Here is a 22,738-nt window from a genome sequence, read left to right as displayed (position 1 = left end):
ATACCTCCTGAAGGACTTGTTCCTGTGGCCTTTGCTCATTCAATACTACTGAATGTATGCCAGATATTTCATGTATGTCAAGGGATGGTTCTCCTAAGTTGGAGATCTCCTGTCATTAGTGCTCTCCTGAGTAAACAAAAGCAAACAAAGTTAATAAACCTATTAAATTCAAAGATCGTGTAATCAGGTTCTGGGGAAAAAATAAATATAATGTACAAGATGAATGGTGGTTTCTAATAGATATATATGATAAGGAATATTATTTAGGCTCTGATTCTGAAAATAATTTAAGCATATGCTGAAGTCCCATTGCAGTCATCATATTCTATGGTGGAGATGAAAATAGTGAACAAAATAAAAAAGGGCTGGAGAGGGGAAGAGAGAGCGAGGAAAAGGCAGAAAAGAAAAAAAGAAGTAGAAAGGAAAGAATGAGGTTTATGGTTCAGCTTTTTTAACAGTGTCCTCTAATTTGATGATGATGTGTGTGGGTGCATACAAGAAAGTTATGTTTATTTTACTGTGATATATTTAGAATTCTTTTGGTTCAGAAGAATATATCAAAATGTTTGAATATACTTGTTCACTTAAAAATATTCTGTAAAGAATATCACATGCTAAACAAAATTGTCTTTGTGTTGTAACTGCTTGTAATCCAGGGGAAAATCTCCCTGTAGGTGTTCATCTTTCATTGTGAAAATTAATAAAATATTAATTAGGTAAGTCATTAATTCTGATTGTAGTTCCTGTGAACTTTTCATAAGTAAACACAGAAGAATTGATGCCTAACTTAACTCTGTTTTCTTTTAACTTAAAATTGAGTACCAGTAATTGTGTAATTTGTATCTGTCACTTTTATGACATTTTCAAAAAATCTGTCCTTGTGTGTTCAGATCAGAACATCTGACATTAATTATAAAAATCATTTTATACTATTTTTATCTCTGGTGGCACTACAGAGTCATTCAACTCTGAGGATGGAGACAGATACATTTTTTCAGGTTCATACATTATCAGCAGAATTCCTAATTTAGGTTCCAATCCCTATCCCTTTTCAAACAATAGGAGTCTTTCAGTTTAGTTCAGTGGGTATTGACTAGCTTATTTAGGGCCAAATAACTGGAAGATCCTAATCACATAAATATTACCCAGGCATGCGAATAGTCTCTTTAACCTGAGGAGGATGAGTCACATGAATAAAGGCTGATCTACACACTTTTTATGTTGCTTTAATTGTATCTTTTTAGAAACAGAATGATCAGTACAACCCACTAGCATAGATAGTTACACTAGTATAATGGAGCTTATACCCAGATATTTTATACCGATAGCTTATATCCAAAAACCTAGTTTCACCATCTCTCTCTCTCTCTCTCTCTCTCTCTCTCTCAGATGGCGAACAATCTGTATTGTTTTAGAAGTACCACAAAGTACACTGGATGAAATTCAGACTCTATAGGCATCAATGGCAGACATCCCATTGACTTCAATAGTGAAAGTAATCAGAGAAAAATCTTTTTATTTGTATATGTTTTATATATATGATGTTACATGGGACATCAATTTGAAATATAGTCAATTTACAAAAACAAAAAAACAGTTAAAAGTACTTTCAGGTACTTCACCATCCTTAAGTCTGCCTGCCCATTTTCTGTGGTTTTACAATCACATTTTCTTATTTGTAAAATATTTTTCTCCCCATTATTCCTGCATGAGTGAAACATTCAGATACAAGGGAATCTGAATTTCTGGTTAACTGTACAAGAAAAACAATGAAAATGAGCATGTAAAGTAAACAAATTAGAAAAATATGGAGAGAACATTTTGATAATAGATAGCAATTTTCATGTGTTATTTGCAACAGTAATAGTTTAACAAAATTTCAAAACCATGATTTTTTTAAATTTATAGTGTCCCTTTGACCTCTCTGTGATCATTTAAATGGAAATATTTTGATCCTACACAATGAAACATTAAGTACTAGTATGTGTGAATAAGATACAATATATAAATCTGTGTATCAGGTACAATGACCTTTATTAGTTATTTAAAATATTTTACCCTATTTAAAATATTCAAAGCATCTTACAAAATTTTTAAGACAATATAAATATAGCATATGCAGAAAAAAGTTAACTATTAGTTACTTTTAAAATATCTTCTTTATCATAAATCTTTTAAAAGTACAAATTGTGGCTAATGTATTATGGATCGTTATACCTCAACTCTTTCCTTTCAAAATCTGTCTCTTTGCAAACTGACGTATCCCAATTCCTCATACTTGCATTTATTTTCTATTCAAATCAACATCTCAGACAAGGTTACTTTTGACAACTCCTTTCCTGTGGGATTTTAAAGTTTCAAATGCTAATTATTTCCTTTATTTCTGGTTCATCAAACAAAATTACATACAAATATTCTTGGCTGGACTACTGTGGTAATTTTGTTCTACCTTTGGATTTTGATTTGAACCTTTAGGGGATTTTTAAAATTGGAAAATTGTAAAGGAATGAGGAGGGATTGTATTCAATGTTAAATACTTGAGATCTTTCTCTGCATTTCCTACCTGCTCCAAACATCTGTCCAACAGTCTTACCTCTTCTAGAGAGTGTATGTTAGTCACCAAAGGATCAAATATATGCTAACTGGATATATTTGACTAAAAATTGTGCGATTTTCCTATTTATTATCATTTTAATCCATTCTAATCAATACTTTAAACTTCCATTGATTATACATCAGTGCAGTGTATGAATTAGGAAGAGTTTTACTATATGGATACTTTGGTTTTACATTGTGAACCCAGCAACTGAAAAGCTCTGCAGTAAAGTCTATTCAATTGAATGTAAAGTATTCTATTAAAAACAAAATTGTGAGTGCTATTTTTATGGGACTGATTGCATTCGTCTCAATAAATAAGCTTCCTTAATGCCATTTTCTCTTTTGAAAGACTTGGCTTTTATTTTCAGTGTGTCCAAATAAGAGAGAAAAAAACCTTCATAAACTTCCTTTCTGTCTGTTGGACCCACGGGATCATTTCGCTCATCCTTACACTACGCAGAAAGAGGTTGCTAGCGATTGTGCTAGTTTTTCCAGTTTTCACTGGTTCTTACTGTATGTACAGCATTCTCAGTACTGAAACTTTTAACAAAATATTTTCCTCTCTCTTTATTCCAGGCTCTCCAGAAACAGAAGCGTCGACGCAATCCCGAGGATGGAAGCCCTGGGTGTCTGACGGAGTTAGTGTGAACGCGATTTATTGGTAAATTAGGTCTAACTCTTCTGTGCTATTAATTGAAACGGCATGTTCTGTGTTGCACGAAATAGAACGAGTGGAAGAAACCTCGCAAAGCCAAGCCGCTCTCCAGGGCAGGGAGCTCGCAGCGCGCCGCTGAAGGTGACTTACTTTTCCAGTAGGCGCTGCCGGGCCGGAGCAGGGAGCGAGGGCTGGCGGCGCAGATCCGATCCGATCCGATCCGATCCGATCCGGAGTGTGGGAACGAAGCTGTGTCTAGTCTGCGCGGAGCGTGCAGCCTTCCAGCGCCTCTAGCCACATGGCCCCGCAGACTCCGGCTAGCAGCTGCCGGCAGAGCCTTTTATAAGGCGCGGGGCGGTCCGTGTGGGGTTCACCTGGACGCCACACAGCGGCCGCCCGCGGGACCTGAGGGCCATCAGTCAAGCTGCTGTCCCGCGGCAACGGAGTGGGGGTGGGGCCACACCCTTCTCCCGGGGACACCCGCCCGGGGGCAGAGAGGGCAGGGGACAGTTCCCCTCCTCCCCTCAGGTCAGTGGACAGAAAGGGGCTCCTAGCCTGGGCCGCTGGGCCAAGGGAGTGCGGCGCTGCTGTGCTTCAATGGGGGCGGGAGCTGCAATGGCGAGGGGGGAGGGGCCGGGGTGCCATCCCGGGCTACTGCGAGCAAACGGGTCCTTCGGATCCCTGACTCCGTGGAGGGCGCGGCTCAGAGCAGCCCGCTGGCTGGGCAGAGTCTCCAGCGTTGCCCCACTGGGAGCCTGCCCCGCCGGGCACCGGCACAGCGTGCAAATGGAACCAGCCTGGCACTAAGCAGAATGGGCCCGGGCATAACGGGATCATGGCTCCCAGCCCCTCCTAGCCAGGCTAATATAAAACAAGCCAAATAATGAACTAGCCTGGTCTCCTCTGTTGCAGGCCATCGCGCGGCCGAGGTGCAGAGCAGTTTAAGTCCGTTAGGCAGGGGCGTGTCTCGGGGAGCCTATCCATCAAAACGCAGCTTGAAAGGAACGAAACCAAGAGGAAATATTATTGCAAAGCAGGGCGCTTGAGGGGCTTCAGTCCAAATTTTGAAATCCATCTGAATGAAATTCTGCTTGGAACGGGGGGAGGGGGAGAGGGAAACCGACTCCCTTGTTCTTGGAACTGCGATTTGTCCGGGTTTTAGCACCGCTACATCCTACTAACAGCACTGGGTGATTTCGGGGTTAGCTGTGTGAGTTCACATCTTGTCATTAGAGCACCCTGACCGATCATTTCCTGTGCAGATTTAGTTTCTATTGTCGTTATTGCGCCTTTCTCTAAACCTGGCAGTTATTAACCAGGGCTGAGAACATGATGCCTCTGCAAGATTGTATTTGAACGAAAAGTTTGTCATGAGCTTTCCAGCATGAATGTAGAGTTGGCACCCCCAGTTAAAAACTACGGATGGCTAAATCTGAGCAGGAGACATGAAGCACAGCGCGAATGGATGCTCTCAACAAAACCGTAACAAAAATGTAATCTCATGCAAGGAAAAGGAAATAGTTTAGAGACCAATGAATTAATCATCTTTCTATTGAAAGTCTGGCCCTGAGAGTCTCTGTGCGAATGAAAGGAATGACTATAGTCTCTAGGTGCAACTGCTGAAATTGTTCTTTATAAATATTGTTTTTGTTAGGGTAAAGTAACAGTTTTGCTGGAGGGGAGTAATTTAAACGTTGGGCTTGGAGGTTAAACAATCTTTTAATAAGTTCTTTCTTTTTTTTTTCACTCCCTCGCTGTTTCTTTTTATAATTTGGTCGATGTGACCCTTGCATTTCCAAGGAGAGGAAAAGTCATAGCTCTCTATCTTTCTTAATAAGCTTTCTTTCCCCTTTCATATTAATATTATAAACCCAAAGGAAACAGGGCCATGACTCTTCAGAATACTCAGTATACGAAGAAAAAAAATCATAGAATTAAAATTGCGAAAGAAAGAAAGAAAGAAAGAAAGAAGTTTGCCTTGAGAGTGGAACAGAATATTTGATTTGAAACATTAATAGCTAGTAATTAAAATGTTAGTAACCTTAATGAGAAGCGACATTCAAAATAAATATGCAGGGTATAGTATTATCCCAGAACAACATTTTGAATGAAGTTTGATTGTGTGATAACATAGACACAATAAATCAAATCTTAGACCCATTAGAAAAATAGTCTGACCGATTTGTTACCGCTTTAGAAGCCAAAAAAAATTAGGACCTTAATCTTTGGCTATAATTTGAAATATTTGGAAGGGAGTGGAGAGAGAAGGACGATTTAGAGGACTCGGTGCACAGGATGTATTGGGAAAATGTCTAACTTAAAAGTTCCAGTATTTGCTCCTGCAGTATTTATGAGAACCCAAATTCCTAACCCACAAAAGCAGGTGGAGATAACCGTTTGTAACAACAGATTATATGTAGATGGTGCTCTTTAAAGAGAAAGGAAAAGATACCGTAATAGAACTCCTTCAGAATGAGCTAGACGTTACATTAACCGGCTGAGAGACGGAGACCTGCAGGATGCAGAAAATCTATCAATCCGTATTCCAGATCTGCTTTTCAAGAACAAAGGCGAGATATAGGATGGCAGCTGTCGGTTAGCAAATGCTCCTGCCACCATTCTGCAACTTGATTGTTTTACATTGATCTGAAAATAGTTAAAGTACTTAGCACTCAGGTATTAAGATTTTACTTCCATCAGACTCTCACTAGAGTCATTGACCAATTATTTAAAATATTCTTTTTACTGATTATCCAAAGAGATTATTTCAAGAAGTTTAAAACAGACCTGTTTAACCTGTTTATATTGGTTTATATTGCTATTATATAAAAATAATAAAACATATGACGTTCTGTATGTGCTACAAAATATAATTTGAACCAGCAAATTCATTACTAGTAGTATTCACTGATCTAAGTGATGAAGAGAAAACTGATAAAAAAAATCTTCTGTACAATAGCACAGAACAAGTCTGGTGTTTAGATCTGTTTCATAATACCGTTAATTGTTATTTTTCCCTTTCATCAATGTCCATTAGTTAAAATGGCTAGTCTATTTTAATGTTATTGCTGACGTAGTCCATTTTAATCAAGTTATTAAAGAAAGAATGGTCCAAAAATAGTCCTAACAATGTACTATAAATATATATGACGCTAAAAGATAATTATTTACATTCTTTTTTGCCCTAGATGCTCCAGGTTGAGCCATACTTTGTGAAGGAAACGCCTAATATTGAGTGGTTAGTAGTCATTACTTCATTATGATTCTATTTAAATTAAGCAAATACAATCTATATATTTGAAGTGGTTCACTAGGAAGAGAGATGAGGGCACCTCTCTTTCCAGCATTTGTGATATTTTTGTGTATGCTGGACTACAGTCTCAGCTGCTGTTAATAGTCAATAACGCCATTTACTTCAGAGCTGTTGCGATTTATACTAGCTAGCCTTAGATTGTATATAGTCTGTTCAACCACGGGTAAATAGCATAATTCTCTGCACCTTCTCCTGGCTAGTCAGTGATCACCGCTAGTCCCTCTTAGAGCAAATCTGAAATATTAAATAGTAACCTTTTCTAGGCTGTTGCAAGGAAAACAAGCCTGGGTTGAGTTTAACCACTCAGTATAGTACAGAGCCTGTATTTATTATTGTGTAGGTCAGTGAATCTCTATGTTGGCGTTTTAGTTTTTGTAGAGGGAGTTTACATTTGTCGAAAATTGTCTCGTAGCCGTCCGCAGTACCATTACTGAAAGTTAGTCTTCACACTTGACCAACACATCCCTAAAATGGCTTTTAAAACCCCTCCCCTGCCCTTAAAAATCCCTCTTCCCTTCCATGAGAGACTGTAGCCCGCGGTCATCCCAACCCTCAGCCTGCTGCCGAGCCAAGCAGCATCCAGCGAAGCACCCCGCTTGCTGGGTTCCCGGGCCCTGGAAAGGGGACTCCGTGCCTGCTCCCTTGTGAACTGAGATGGTGGAGAAAAACGTTATTCACCGATGTTTGATTTGGATAAAATGTTGCAAATTTTGCCTGGATTCGTGGCCACTCTACCTGCAGCTGGACTGACTCCGGGGTTGGAGGGAATCAGCCAGGGGAGGAACAAGCGAGGCCACCAGCCCGAAAGGGATCTGCAGAAGGACAAGCCTCCCTAGCACCGAAAGAGGCTTCCAGCCCTAGCAGGGAGTGGAGGCGCTTTGCCCGCGCAATGGGTCAAACAGGCGGATCACCTAGAAGTGTTTACAGGGGTCCCCAGAGCTGGCTCCAATGGAACCAGCCCGACGCGATGCCTGCTAAAGACACTCTAGCCTCCCGGGGCCACTGTCACGGCAGCCCGAGGCGGCTGGGTGCAGGTTTTAAAATCTACTACCTTGGTGTCCCTTGCCACCTTCCAATCAGGTGCTGGGAAGGAAACCTGCCACTGCTGCTGGGGAAACGTGTCAGTCACTGTTCATTGCCGCACCGACATGCCAGTAGGGGGCGCATCGGTCCCTGGCTGGAAAGCAGTAGCACACCCCGGCCTTTGCAGGAGTTTCTCTGGAAACCAGCGCGGGCCTGGTTCTGGAGCAGGTGAATACAGCGGCTTTGTCCTGCTTAGGCTTTCTTCAGGCATGAGAACTCTTAATTTGTAATGGCAGACCTGGCTCAATGCATACCTCTGGTCAGCTCAGGGATTAGATTTAAGGCAATTTCAGCCTTCCTTTTGAAGGGCAGGTAAATCATGCCTCTCTACAACTTTCCAGGGTTTCATTTAAATGAGAAAATGCTATGTTTAATCTGGAGCCTCAATTACACTGTGGTTTTGGTAAGAAAAGGACTAACAGAAATAGTGTTTCTAGCAATGGCAGCCACCCTAAAATATATCTGCTCAATGTAAAGAATAGTCTTCTGGTTTTGCAAGTAGCATGATGTTTCTGAAATACAAGCAGCATTCTTTCTGCTTTGTTTGTGGTCCCTAACAGCCAATTATGGGAATAGGATTTAGCTAGTAAATTTGTCCATTGATGAGGTAATACAGTAGCAATACCACTTCCACTCTGCTGACTACAGCAAAAGCTATTTTATTAAAATAAGCAGATATGTCTCAAAGGGGACTTAAAATCATATACTGACTTTGATCCATGCACAAATATCCTACTCATAGTAACTAAAGTTCCATAGCAAATCCAACTCAGAACAGGGCCTACAGGGATCAGGTAAGTTCAGTAATGTGAAAATCAGAGCAGGTCAAAATCTGGAATTTCCATATATTTTGTTTCAAAACAGTCTTTATATGATTTTTTTTACTTTAGTTCATGATGTACTGGTACAGAAGATGGTATCTCATATCAAGTCATGTCATAATATAAATAGTTGAAAATGTTGTATTGCATTTTTATTACAAAAATCATTCAGGGGGATTTCTACTTATTCCAGATTAAAACATTTTATCTTTTAGATTTTGTTCAATATTCTGTTTGGTTTGTAATGAAATAGTTTGACACTGACACTTCCAAAAAGAAAACAAGGTAGGCACTCAGTGTACTACTTGGCAAAGCATCTGTTTTCAATATCCTAGAAAAATTACACCAGTCTAACACAAGGATAGTGAAAACATCTGGTCCTCTAATTAGTAGATGATTGCTGTGTCATTATATAATGAAAAATACAGATGTGTGAAAAATATATTTATAGATTAAAAATTTGCATTGAAATTAAATATATTTTTTTCAGATTTTTCTAAATTAATGTTTTAAATGTAATATTTTAATGGAAGCTTTCTGCTAATTCAATATGATTTTGCAAAAACATTAGTCTGTAAACCGGCTTTTCCAGCAGAAAACAGTTATGATTGTTTTCTGACCAGCAGTAGTGAAGCTAAACATTTTTTTTAAACACCATAACCACCTCTCTCTCTTAAAAAGGTAAGATTCACATTTTCTATTTTCCAACCTCATCTTAATTGAAGGGAGTTTTATCAGCAATCTGGATTTTTCTACCCTCAAATATGAGGACATACATGCAGTCATCCTGAAATAAAAGTATTAAATTAATTAACTTTAGAAAACCACACAACAGTTTAGTTATTAGAAGATGATTCACAAATAGGTTGGCAAATTCAATATTAATTTTTCCCACTTTATCACATCTGTGAAATAACAGCCAAAAAAACAAGTAAAACCCAAAACTTAACATTTTGTTTATTTATTTTTACAGAATATCACATTTCAAAAAGTATCTAAAATGTGTATGAGGAAGGCATTGCATCAAAAGCTGTTTTTGTTGTCTGTGTTGCAGAAGCAGAATATTAAGGTTTCTTGAAAGATCTGAAGAGTGGCAGAGACCCCTCTGTATTTTTTGTATCATCCACATACCCTGTTTTTCTGTAAGATGAGTCAATTTATTTCTAAATTATACTGTACATTTGTATTCAAATACCCATTAATAATATTTAGATTTTAATGTGAGAAAAATTGTATAATTGGTAGTCCTAGCATTTCTTTCATATAAATGAAACTGTATTACCCAACTGAAAGCCTTTTATTTCAGAAAATGTTACCATAAAATAGATATAAATTAATGCATACACATGTATTATGCAAAATAGTGGTGACTGATGTCACAATTTCTTTTGTGAGCATAAAAGGAAAATCTTGTAAAAATGTTCTTTTTGAATAAAGCATTGGGCTCTTACTTGTATCATTTCATACCAGGTTCTGATATACCCCAATTATAGTGTAGCAATAATTCTGCTGGGAATTAAGTGAACAGAAAGATGCAGTTGTCTTTTCAGTCTCTGGTTACAGTGGTATCTGACTGAGGAGATGAGGTTCCAATAGATCGTTTTTTGGTTGTGAACTTTGAGCATCTTTCAAGGTCAGGTGACTGCTACCAAAATAAAAACATACTGTTAAACAAAATCACACTTTTTTCTCATAAAGTCAGTTGTATTGGTCACAATTATAATGCTTTGACAATTACCATTCATTGTCTCTGAATCTCTCATACTCTTTTTCTCTCTTATGTATCAATCCTGCAGAAAAATGTTCTCTAACTCTGAGTTAAGCTTGCTAGACTGAAGATCTTAGAAAGGAAGGAAATAAATAGTTACATCGTTCAAAACCTATTCTGCAATTCACAGTTCCCTTTTTGAAACACAGACTACTTCCTTTGTAATACTGACAGCTCACACATATGCACCATCATCCTGAAAAACCAATAAGCACTCACGAATTTTGACCACATTTATTAGTTACTTTATCATGTGTTACAGGATTAGTGTAAGTTTTGTGCATAGCTTTATATCCATGTATGTAAGTGAGATATGGTATCTGATTAAAAACAGCAGCAAGATGTGTTTTCAGAAATGTTTAAGAAAACTCATATAGATGAATTTTGTTAGTGAGTGATTTAAATTTTGCGTTGATTTTTTATGAAGAGATTAGAGAACTGAATTTTGTACATACACGTACATGCTGGTATGTTGTATAGATGGTCTAAGCCAGTGGTCCCTAATGCGGTGCCCGCAGGCGCCATGGCGCCCCCTGAGGCATTTATGTGCGCCTGCCGCATGATCTGGGCCAGCCCCGCCCCCGGCACGTGGCACATGCACAGTGCCGACCCTGGTCGCATGGTGCATGGGTGGCCCCTACCCCGGGCGCGCAGCACATACGTGGCACTGGCCCCGGGTGCGCGGTGGATAGGCGGCCCCACCCCCGGGTGCCTGGCAGTCCCAAAAGGTTGGGGAGTACTGGTCTAAGCAGTGACAATGGTCTGTGCAGACAGGTAACTTGCCTGGTGCTACTGCCTGGTGGCCCTTCAAGAACCAATGCCTTTGCGCAGAGCCCTTAAACTACCTATGGCACTGGTACCTCAACTCCTGGGTGAACCAGGGCACCAGCACTGAAATGCTGTCTCAGCACGGACATTAGCTCCCCTGCTACATCAGAAAGTTGAAGCAGCACTGTAACCAAAGATCAGAGCTTGAAGAACAACACAGAGTGCTCAGAAGCTAAGGCGGTATTTTAAATTAATGTTATAAAAAGGGATTTATAATGCATATGAACTCAGAGCACTTTCCAGGTATATAATTCTTACTCATTGTTAAAATAAATGTATATTACATTCTAGAAAAAAAGCCATGGAATTAACTGAAATATGCATTCAGCTGGACCAAATTCCACCTTATATACATCATGCATTTACTTCCAAAATATTTGGTAATGGACATGTCCAATTACATTCACTGGAAACACTTTAGAAAAAAGCAATTAGTTACATACCATACACCAGTGGTCTCCAAACTTTTTAAGCACAAGATCACTTTTTGAATGTAAATTCAATGCAGGTTCTATCTCAACCCAAATACCCTTACCCCACCTCTTTTGTACCTCTTCTCTGAGGCCCCGCCCCTGCTCTCTCTGTCCTCCCTCCTTCCCCCATCTTCCCTTCCTTTCACCAGGCAGGGGCAGAGGGTTGGGTCATAGGCTCTGGTCTTGGGATAAGGGATTTGGAGTGTGAGAGGGTCTCTGAGCTGAGCCTGGAGCAGGGGGTTGAGGTACAGGAGGAGGTTCAGAGTACAAGCTCTGTAAGGATATGTCTACACTTGCATCCTAGTTCGAACTAGAGATGCAAATGTAGGCATTCGTAATAGTCAATGACGCGTTAGTTCGAACCAAGGGGTTTGGTTTGAACTAACGCGTCCCGGCGCACACTTTTACTTTCGAAACAGCTGTTGATCGGAGTAACGCGCTGGCGAGATCATGCTAATGAAGCACGAGATATTTAAATCCCCGCTTCATTGACTATTTCAAATGCCTATATTTGCATCCCTAGTTTGAAGTAGGGTGCAAGTGTAGACATACCCTAAGGGAGTTTAGGTCCAGGGGGCTCATGGCTAGGGCAGGCACTTGGAGTGCAGGAGGGGGTTCAAGACTGGGGCAGAGGTTCAGAGCTGGCTCCAGCTGGGCACTGCTTACCTCAGGTGGCTCCTGGGTGGGGGTGCAGTGGAGCTAAGGCAGACTCACCCCTCTTCTGGCCCTGCAGCACTCTCAAAAGCAGCCAACAAACCTCCCTCCATCCCAAGCCATGTTGTGACCCCCTCCATTCCGTGGAGACAGAATACAGGATGGGAAAGGAGACACCCTGACATCAGTGTCCCTCCTCTTCCTTCCCTGTTCTGCATAGCAAGTGGAAGGCTTGGGTGGGGAGGGGTGGAAGCTCTAAGACAGTGGTCTCCAACCTTTTTACACCCAAGATCACTTTTTAAATGTCCCTCCCCAAGACCCCACCCCTTCCTTGAGGCCCCATCCTCTCTGTTCCCCTTCTCTCCATCACTTGCTATCCCCAGCCCTTATACACTCTCAGGGTAAGGCTAACCTGCCACTTTTTTTTAATCCTTCTGTTGGAAGAGATTTTTCTGACATTTGGCCTGTCTAGACTGGGCCAAATGTTGGAAAAAATCCTTCTTTTGGAAGCCCCCTTATTCCTTGTGGAACGAGGAATACAGGGGCCGCCAAAAGAGAGTGTTTGCCAGAAAAACTCCAGTCTAGTCGTACCCTCATTTGGTTGAGACGAGGTGTGTGCTCTGGGGTGAGAATGAGGGATCTGGGTGTGGGAAAGGATGAGAGGTGCGAACTCTGGGAGGGAATTTGGATGCAGGAGGATGTGGAGAAGGGGATGCTGGCTCAGGGCGGGGGCTCCAGGCCGGGGAGTGTTGGGCTCAGGTGGAGGGCCAGGGTGCTGAGCAAGCCACAGGCTTGTGAGGGTGCAGGAGTTTGGGTTGGGATGTGTGAGGGGCTCCGGGCAAGGAGGTTGGGAGTATGATGGGCTCAGGACCGATTTGCAGTGTGTGAATGGTGCAAGCGTGTTGTGGCAGAAGACTGAGGATGTGGGGGTGCAGGAATTTGGGGATGAGAGAGGCTCAGGACAGGGGGTTCCAGTGTATGATAGGCTCAGATTTGGGGTCGGAGTTGGGGGTACAGGAGTGTTATGATGCTGTGGCCAGATGAGGGCTTGACCCCAATTGGGGGCTTGTTGGCCAGGCTTAATTTCTAAATAAAATATTATGTCAAACCCAAAAGGTTTCAGCAGTGCCTTTATTTATGAGAGAGGTGGGGAACCAGTTTTGAGTCATGGGTCACTGACCCACAGAAAAGTCAGTCTGGGCCACACAATTGAGATACAAAAACACAACCCCTCCAAACCACTCAAGCCTCACTAATGTGGCCCCAACTGTGCTAGTAGGGGCAGAGGACAGGGTGCTCTGGCAGGGGACAGAATGCTGGGACGGGATAGGGTGCTGGGGAAGGGGACTGGGTGCCGGGGCAGTGGACAGGTGCTGGTGGGTGCGGGGGCAGGGTGCCAATGGGTGTTGGTGGGTGCTGGGGAAAGGGACAGGGTACTTGTGGGGTTCTGGGTGGGGGGAAGGGGACAGGGACCGGTACCTGGGGATCCTGCAGCTGCACGCTAAGGCCCAGGAAGTGCACGGGCTGCTCCCCCGCCCTTCAAACAGTGGTGCGGTACCTGAAAAGCTGGTCCGACACGTGCCTGCTGTCTTTCTGCACAAGGAAAAGGAGGAGTGGGGGGAGGAGGAGTCCTGGACCGCGCCAGCTCCAACTGCTCGGGCAGCGCGCGCATTGCTCCTCCACTCCCCACAGAAGTGCACGCTGCCTGAGAAGTTGGAGCTGGCACAGTCCCGGACTCCCACTCCCTCCCCCACTCCTTCCTCCGTGCACAGGAAGGCAGCAGGGGAACAAAGTCCCCAGCGCACAACAGACCAACTTTTTAGGTACTGCCCTGGCTGTTTGGGGGGAGGGGGGAAGAGCAGCCAATGCACTTCCGGGACCTGGTGCACAGCTGCAGAACTCCCCCCACCCCGCAGGAAGCCCACACTACCTCCGTTGTCCCTGGAAGTAGCACGAGCACGGTGTTCATCTTGGGGGTGGGGGGGCTGTGAGGGGGTCCCCCTAAAGCCTTGCGATCGACTGGTTGAGCCTCCAGGGTGCAATTGACGGTGACCATGGATCTAAGACACAGGGCAGGAGATGTACAGCAGTGGGGAGAGGGGCAGTTGAAGTGCTGGCACTTGATAGCCTCCTGGCCAAACCAGTCAGGATCACCTGTCAGAGGCTTCAAGGTCTACCAGTAGGTCCTGAGCTACTGGTTGGTGACCACTGTCATACAGTAACTATGGTTCTTTAAGATGTTTTGTGCATGTCGATCATACTTTAGATATCCATGAACAAAATCAGAATCTCTGAATAGCAGTGTCTTTTAGGACATGTCTGCATCTTGAACAACTTTACTTCTTCCCAACCAATGGCATAAAGGCAGAGCACCCACAATAGCACAGTTCCCTCACTAATTCAGAATCTCAGTATAAGGAAAACTCAGGGTATGTCTACACTACCCTCCTAGTTCGAACTAGGAGGGTAATGTATGCATACCGCACTTGCTAATGAAGCCCGGGATTTGAATTTCCCGGGCTTCATTAGCATAAGCGGGGAGCCGCCATTTTTAAATCCCCGCTGCTTCGAACCCCGTGTAGCGCGGCTACACGGGGCTCGCACTAGGTAGTTCGGACTAGGGTCCTATTCCGAACTACCGTTACTCCTCGTGAAACGAGGAGTACCGGTAGTTCGGAATAGGCACCCTAGTCCGAACTACCTAGTGCGAGCCCCGTGTAGCCGCGCTACACGGGGTTCGAAGCAGCGGGGATTTAAAAATGGCGGCTCCCCGCTTATGCTAATGAAGCCCGGGAAATTCAAATCCCGGGCTTCATTAGCAAGTGCGGTATGCATACATTACCCCGCTAGTTCGAACTAGCGGGGTAGTGTAGACATACCCTCAGAAAAAAATCAGGGATGGAAGATACACTCAGAACCCAGAGAACTTTAAGTGCAGGATGTAATCAAGGATCATGGGAATAAGATCCTCCAATAGATGTATTCGGCTGCCCGTATTCATGGAATCATAGAATATTAGAACTGGAAGGGACCATGAGAATTCATCAAATCCAGTGCCCTGCACTCACAGCTGGACCAGGCACTCGTACTATCTAGATGATCCCTGAAGGATGTCTGTTTAACCTGCTCTCAGAAATATCTCCAAAGATGCAGTTTTCACAAGGTATCTTGGCAGTTTATTCCAGTGCTTAAACACCCTGACAGGGAGTTTTTCCTACTGTCTAACCTAAGCCTCCCATGCGGCAATTTAAGACCATTGCTTCTTGTCCTATCATCAGAGTTTAAAGAGAATATTTTTTTCTCCCTCCTTCTTTTAGGTAGTAGAAAGCTGTTATCATGTCCCCTTCTCAGTCTTCTTTTTTCCCAACTACAAAAACCCAATTCTTTCAGCCTTCCCTTATAGGTCATGTTTTCTAGACCTTGAATAACTTTGTTGCTCTTCTTTGGACCTTCTTCAATTTCTCCACATATTACCTGAAATGTGGTTATAATACACAAGTTGAAGCCTAGTCAGTGCAGAGTAGAGCGGAAAAATAACTTCTCGTGTTTTGCTCACAACACTCATGTTAATACATCCCAGAAGAGGAAATTACTCACTTTGGTGCAGTAATGACAATTCTTCGAGATGTGTGTCCCCGGGGGTGCTCCACTGTAGGTGTCAGGCTTGTCCTGGCACCGCAGATCAGAGATTTGCCAGCAGTGGTCTGCTGGACTGCACATGTGCATTAGGCACCTCATGCTGTTCACGTGGTTTCTTGAGGCACGCGGTCTGGCTCCCACCAGTTCCTCTGAAATGCTGAGTATCTGAAAGATATAAAGGAGAAACTCCGAAGCAGGGAGGAGGGTGGATAGTGGAGCACCCACGGGGACACACATCTCAAAGAATCGTCGTTATTGCATCAAGGTGAGTAACTTCCTCTTCTTCACGTGATGTCCCTGTGGGTGCTCCACTGTAGGTGACTTAGTAGCAGTGCCTTGAAATAAGGAAAGCGGGATTCTGAGTCAGAGGTTCGCCACTGTGCATAACACTGCGGAGGCAAATGCTGAGTCCCTCATGAGGATGTTGGGGATAGCATAATGCTTTGCAAAGGTGCAGTTAAAGAACCATGTGGCCGCTTGACAAATGTCATGAAGGGCCAATCCCTTGAGGAAGGCTGTAGAGGCTGCTACTGCCCTGGTAAAATGGGCTATTGGCATTTCTAGCAGAGGTTTATCCTGTAATGAGTAGCAGCGAACTACACATGAGACAATGAGTTTTGAAATATGTTGCTCAGCGGGGGGGGGGGGGGGGGTGGGGGTGGTGTCACTCATGGATGTATTGGCCATGGAAATCAAGAACTGCTGAGTCTTTTGGAAGTCCTTTGTCCGATCAATGTAGAAGGCCAACGCCATGCATACATCTAGTGTGTGGAGGCTAATGTCCCACAGGAAGGAATGTGGCTTGGGATAAAAGGCTGGGAGGATGATAGGTTAGTTGATGTGGAAATCGGAGTTTATTTTTGGTAGGAAGGTTGGTTGGGAGCAGAATATGACTCTCTGACTTGTAAACACCGTATAAGGGTATAAGGTATAGCTGAGAGAGCGGCGAGCTCTCCCACTCTCTGTGCCGATGTTATTGCTAGTAGGAAGGCAACCTTAATAGTTAGGAAAGAGAGTGTACAGGTCGCCAGGGATTTGAAGGGTGGTTGTGTTAGGGCATCTAGGACCAACTCTAAGTTCCATGGTTGGGGTGGTGGTCTGAGTGGTGGGTAGAGGTTTGCCAACAATTTTAAGAATCTTCTTGTGATCGGGTGAGCAAATACTGAATAGCCATCAACCAAGTGTCGAAAGGCGGTGATTGCAGCAAGGTGAACCTTGAAAGATGATAGAGCTAGACTGGCATGCTTCAGATGCAGAATATAATCGGGAATGCGGTGAATTGGAGCAGAGGTTGAGTGTAGACCATTGGTTGTGCACCAGGAACAAAACCTAAGCCGCTTATGTAGGTAAGTGGTTCAGGTGGTAGGTCTTCTGCTTTGTAGCAGGACCATTTGAGAACACTTCATCTCTGAGTTATTGAACCAGTTAGGAACCATGCTGTGAGGCAGAGATGGTTGAGTTGAGGGTGCACTAGAGTAGCAGGGTCCTGGGTAAGCAGATTGTGGCGTTTGGGTAGGGGATTATGTGGGTGAGGAGACATGCGAAACAGATATGGAAGCCATGTCTGATGAGGCCAAAATGGAGCTATGAGGATCACTGTTGCATTGTCCTTCATAATCTTTTCTAAGATTCTCAGTATCAGGGGAGTCGGAGGGAAGGCGTACAGTAATTGCTCGGTTCAGCGGATAAGAAAGGCATCTCCTAGGGATCCCCGTCCGGTCCCTGCTCGGGAGCAGTAGTATTGGCACTACGCGTTTCAATGTGTGGTGAACAAGCCTATGGTCGGGAAGCCCCAGAGATGAAAAATATCCTGTAGTATTCGATAATCTAGTTCCCACTCGTAGTCCTTGACAAAATATGTTCTGAGTGCATCAGCAGCTATGTTGTCTCTGCCCGGTAAGTAGGATGCCAAGATCGTTATATCATGCTGTATAAACCAATTCCATAAGTGTATTGCCTCTGCACAGAGGGAATGCGATTGAGCCCCTCCCTGACGGTTTATGTAGAAAACGGTAGTCATGTTGTTGGTCAGTACTCTGATGGTGCAACCCTGGATCAGAGCAAGAAAGTGTTTGCATGCGTTGAAAACCGCTCTCAGCTCCAGGAGGTTGATATGATGGGAGGTTTCATCTATGGACCAGCAGTCCTGAACACGATAGTCATCGAGGTGTGCCCCCAACCTATCAAAGATGCATCAGTCATGATTTGCATCGTAGGTTGAAGCTTGTGGAAGGGAACACTAGCTAACATGTTGGTGGGAACGATCCACCAAACCAAGGACGTTACAACTCTCAGTGGCATGGTAACGCGTCTGTGGACATCATGTTTGCCCAGAATGTAAACTGTAGTTACCCAGTGCTGGAGACATCAGAGATGAAGTTGTGCGTGGGCTATGACATACATGCTAGCTGCCATGTGTCCGATGAGTTGGAGACAGATAAGTATGGGAACAGTAGGGCTTGTGGAAAGGATCTGTACAAGGTTCTGAATGGCCTGAAATCTGTGCAACTGTAGGTACGCTCAGGCAGTAGTTGAGTCTAGACATGTGCCTATGAACTCCAGGGATTGCTGAGGTGATATTGAAGATTTTTGGCCTGAGCCTTGAAGACTACCCTCATTGTGATGGTGGATTGGAGAGTGTCCTCGAAAGATGGGCGTTGATCGTCGAGGAAGATAATAATCCCACTTCGATGGAGCTGGGCCGCGACAACCGCAAGTGTCTTTGAAAACACTCTGGGTGCTGAAGACAAGCCGAAGGGCAAAACTCAGTATTGAAAGTGTTCGGTTCCAACTATGAATCTCAGGAAGCGCCTGTGCGCAGGATGAATTGTGACATGAAAGTAGGTGTCCTGCAGGTCAAGGGACACAAACCAATCTCCACTATCGAGAACTGGGATATCAGAAGCTAAGGTCACAATTTTGAATCTGTTTGTGAAGGTGTCGGTTGAGTCAACGGAGGTCTAAGATGGGCCTCCATCCACCTGACTTTTTCTGGGTAAGGAAATAATGGGAATAAAAGCCTCTGCCCTCGAACTCTTTGGGCACTCTCTCTACCACTCCAATGGTAAAGAGGCACAGGACCTTCTGTTTTAGAAGAGTCTCATGAGAGGGGTCCCTAAAGAGGAACAGGGGAGTGTGGGGAGGGAGGCTGGAGAGAAGTGAAGGGAATTGAGTATCTGGATATTACTAGCTCGAGAACCCATCAATCAGTGGTGATGGTGGCCCTGTCTTTGGAATGGTCTTAGCGGTGATGGAATAACCGGGCCTCTTCCCCTTAATGACCTAACAGTGGAACGGCTTGCAGACCCCTAACGTGTCAAACTTGCTACTGATTATTCTGCTGGTTGGGTGTCCTGGGGATGTCATTTTTGTGGGCGCTGTCTGGGACGGTGCTGGTTGGTTGCCCTATGTTGAGGTGCTGAGTAAGGAAAGGTCCTACACCTCTGATATGGAGTGTATCGCTTATATCTGTATGGAGGCATGTACATGCTCAGTGTTCTTAAAGTAGTTCTTGAGTCCTTACTGGTATGGAGCACCTCGTCAGTTTTCTCCGCAAATAGCTTCTGCCTATCAAAGGGGAAATCCTGCACCTTCAATTGCAGTTCCTTAGGTACTCCTGCAGATTGAAGCCAAGAAGCTCTGCGCATCACCATTGATGTTGCTGTTGATCGTGCAGCTGTATCTGCGATATCAAGTGCAATTTGAAGGGCTGGGGAAGAAGCAGTGTACCCTTCCTGCACTACAGATTTTAGGATTTGATGTTTATTATCCAGAAGGTGTTCTATTAGTGTGGTCAGTTTCGTATAATTATCAAAATTATGGGTTGCAAGGAGGGCCACATAGTTAGCCATCCTCAGTGTTAAGGTTGCCAATGGGTATACTTTCCTACCGAAAAGATCTAATTTTTTACTGTGTTTGTTGCCATGTTGGTCCTATATTGTGGCTTGCTTCAACCACAAGAGAGTTAGGTTGAGGATGTGTGAAGAAGAAATCCATTCCCTTGGAAGGCACAAAATATTTCTTATCAGCCTTCTTGATGGTCGCAGGGAGTGAGGCCGGAGTCTTCCATATGTCATCCGCCACTTGTAGGAGAGCCTCGTCAATGGGCAAGGCAATTTTGGACTTTTGAGAGGGCTATAGATTTTTTAAGAGATGATGCTGTTTTTGTTGTAGCTACTTGAGTTGGACCTCTTGACTGTCCACCAGTCTTTTAAAAAGGTCTTGAAATTGTTGGAGATCATTGGTTGGTGATGATTCCCCCAAGATTACTGCCTTGTTGGGAGAAGACAAAGATGAATCCGTTGGAGAAAGTTTTTGCAGTTGCTTGTGGTCAGAGAGCTGACCTTCTTCAGGTTCAGAAAGTTGAGGTGGTTCAGGAGTGCTTTGTGGGGGAGAGGGAGGTTGTGTGCCGACTGGAGTAGGAGAATTGATCCAGCTCCGTCTGGGATCCGATCAGTGACAGCAAGGTGAGCAATGCCTTGAATAGCAGGAGGAAATGGAATAGTGTGTGATGGGCGATGGTATTTGTGCTCATGTTTGGGCATGGACTTACCTCCAGCAACTCCGGGGCAGTGGAACAGTGGGGATGCTAAGGCAAGCTTCCTGCCTTTCCTGGCAACGTGGACCATGCTATGCCCTGGAAGTGGCTAGCAGCAGGTCTGGCTCCTAGGCAGAGGTACACAAGAAGCTTTGCATGTTGCTCTCTCCCACAGGCACAGACCTTCCCCCAGCTCCCATTGTCTGGTAAATGGCCAATGGGAGTGTGGAGACAGTACTCAGGATGAGGTCAGTGCACTGAGCCCTATGATCTGCCCGTGTAGGAACCAGACCTGCTACTGGCTGCTTCTGGGATGCAGCATGGTCCGCAGTGTCAGGACAGGCAAGAAGCCTGCCTTAGTACCCTCACTACTCATTGGGTCACCCTCCACCAAGGTGACCCAGTGCCTGACATTGTGCCACCCAGTGCTGGGTCACAACCCATAGTTTGAAAACTACTGTTCTAGGATGTATTTCATCAGGTCCTGATGACATGAAGATGTCTAACTTTTCTAAGTAATTTTTAACTTGTTTCCCCCCCCCCATTTTAACATTTAAACCTACCTCCTTTTCTCCAATATTCACTATTGTAGTCATCCAATCACCACCAACCTTCTTAGTGAAAACCTAAACAAAGATGTTGTTAAGCACCTATGGCATTTGCACATTTTCTGTTATTGTTTTTCCCTCTTCATTGAGCAATGGGCCTACCCTGTCCTTGGTCTTCCTCTTGCTTCTAATATATTTGTAGAATATTTTCTGGTTACCCTTTATATGTCTAGCTAGATTTACCATGTTTTGTTATTTTGCCTTTCTAATTTTGCCCCAACATACTGAAAATCTTTCCCACTTTGAATAAGTTTCTCTTGCGGAGGCCTTCCTGCTTTGCAATAAGATTTCTGTCCTCTGTAATGAACAGTCTACATCAGTGGCATTTAACCAGCCAACATCCAGACTGTCAGGTGCTATAATTTCGGGTCTGAGTGAGGAATTTGATCTTTGTTCAGTGATATTATGTCTGGAGAGTCTTGAAATGCAATTGAACACTGTGTTGACATTTAGAGGAAATCCATTAGCCAGAACTGCTTCAGCCATAAGGAGCTCTCAGGATCAATATAGCTGCATCCTGTCTGACTCAGGATATAAAACGAATTTGAGGAAATGCATGTGTAAGACCTTGATTCCATGGTATGAAAATTGTCAAGATTTTGGGCCACAGACCTACCCTGTCAGCAACTCCCCCTGCCTAAAATTTCAAAGCATGACCACTATCACGACTATTCAAATCTAACAAAGTATGCAAAAGAGGAAAAGACCACTTAGAAATCACATAACATCCTTTATCTTTAGCTAGCCATAGTAGCATCTCAAATGCAAACCTAAATGATAAGTGCAACTGCTTAAATGAATTCTACTTTTACCAAAAATGTTTCTCATTCTGTTAAAATAAACATACAATAAACAAACAAACAAAACAGACAAACCCGAAACCCTTAGGACACGCAGACAAAACCCCCCAACCCTTAGTTAATGAAGAGTTAAGGTTGCTTGGCAGTGATGCTGGTTTCCTCCAGGTCTAGGGGGTGATAAAAATATTTAGTTTATTTCATAATGGGGATTATATACTGCAATAACCGCAATACATAGAACAGACAATACAATTCAAAGACACTGGCAAGTACGCAATTGAGCTTGTCAAGGAGTATGTGACTAATAGCTGTGAAAATAAAACTGCTCAGCCAAGATACTTCCAAGTCTTTAACTAGGCACACAGGAAATGACTGGCTGCTAGGAGGACTAATTTTGCACAGCTGCAAGGCCAGCCACTCGTGTTTTCACCATTCATTTACTGACAGTTACATCATTTAAATATATTGCCATTATTCCTAGTTATATAAATACATATTAAGTAGGCAAAATATGAAATTCTCAACTCCTTCTGAATAACAAACTATTGATTCTATTAGTAAGAAAATGTGGGCAGAAAGAGTTTAAATTTACAACATCAGAATTTCAACAACATCTCTACAGAGGGAAAATTAATAGTGCTGTATCCCCTTGGGAGGTATTAGGTATCTTTAAAATACTTAAATGATTTATTTTCTGAATTACTCCCCCAATACTCATATTTATTTATGCATATTTAAAACTAACATTTTAGCCTATACAGAATTGACATTATTTTTACATAACAAAACAGATTATTCATTTTATATTCCTTGTTCTTTCAGACACAAATGTAAGTAGGCAAGCAATAATTTGCTTTTTCACTATTCAAGCTATACACAATCCTCAGTGGATCTTTGATGTAGTATTAAAATATATATGTTTATTGTTTATTTTTAAGATATCAAAGGTCAAAATCACCTA

The 22,738-nt window shown here is 43.2% G+C and overlaps 1 protein-coding gene and 1 long non-coding RNA gene across 5 annotated transcripts in view; one reads left to right on the top strand and one right to left on the bottom strand.

Moving 5' to 3' along the window:
• LOC142827042 (uncharacterized) overlaps positions 1-6,491 on the top strand; it is a 30,772-nt gene extending 24,281 nt beyond the window's left edge. Inside the window, exons 2-3 of the long non-coding RNA XR_012901412.2 lie at positions 3,175-3,259; positions 6,442-6,491. This is a non-coding gene — a long non-coding RNA (uncharacterized LOC142827042). The remainder of the gene's footprint in view (positions 1-3,174; positions 3,260-6,441) is intronic.
• A 2,913-nt stretch (positions 6,492-9,404) lies between these two features.
• PPP1R42 (protein phosphatase 1 regulatory subunit 42) overlaps positions 9,405-22,738 on the bottom strand; it is a 55,608-nt gene continuing 42,274 nt past the window's right edge. For 3 of the 4 annotated variants that reach the window (XM_025188870.3, XM_014577770.4, XM_006131481.5), the window contains exon 9: positions 9,405-10,115. In XM_025188870.3, coding sequence (XP_025044655.1) covers positions 10,028-10,115 — 88 coding nt within the window. In that variant the 3' untranslated portion in view covers positions 9,405-10,027. The remainder of the gene's footprint in view (positions 10,116-22,738) is intronic. The other variant, XM_025188872.3, reaches the window with a different exon arrangement.

The sequence above is a fragment of the Pelodiscus sinensis genome, chromosome 2 (genome assembly GCF_052426305.1).
Source record: "Pelodiscus sinensis isolate ZL-2025 chromosome 2, ASM5242630v1, whole genome shotgun sequence".
NCBI lineage: Eukaryota > Metazoa > Chordata > Testudines > Trionychidae > Pelodiscus > Pelodiscus sinensis.
This window is presented reverse-complemented; position numbering and strand designations above follow the sequence as displayed.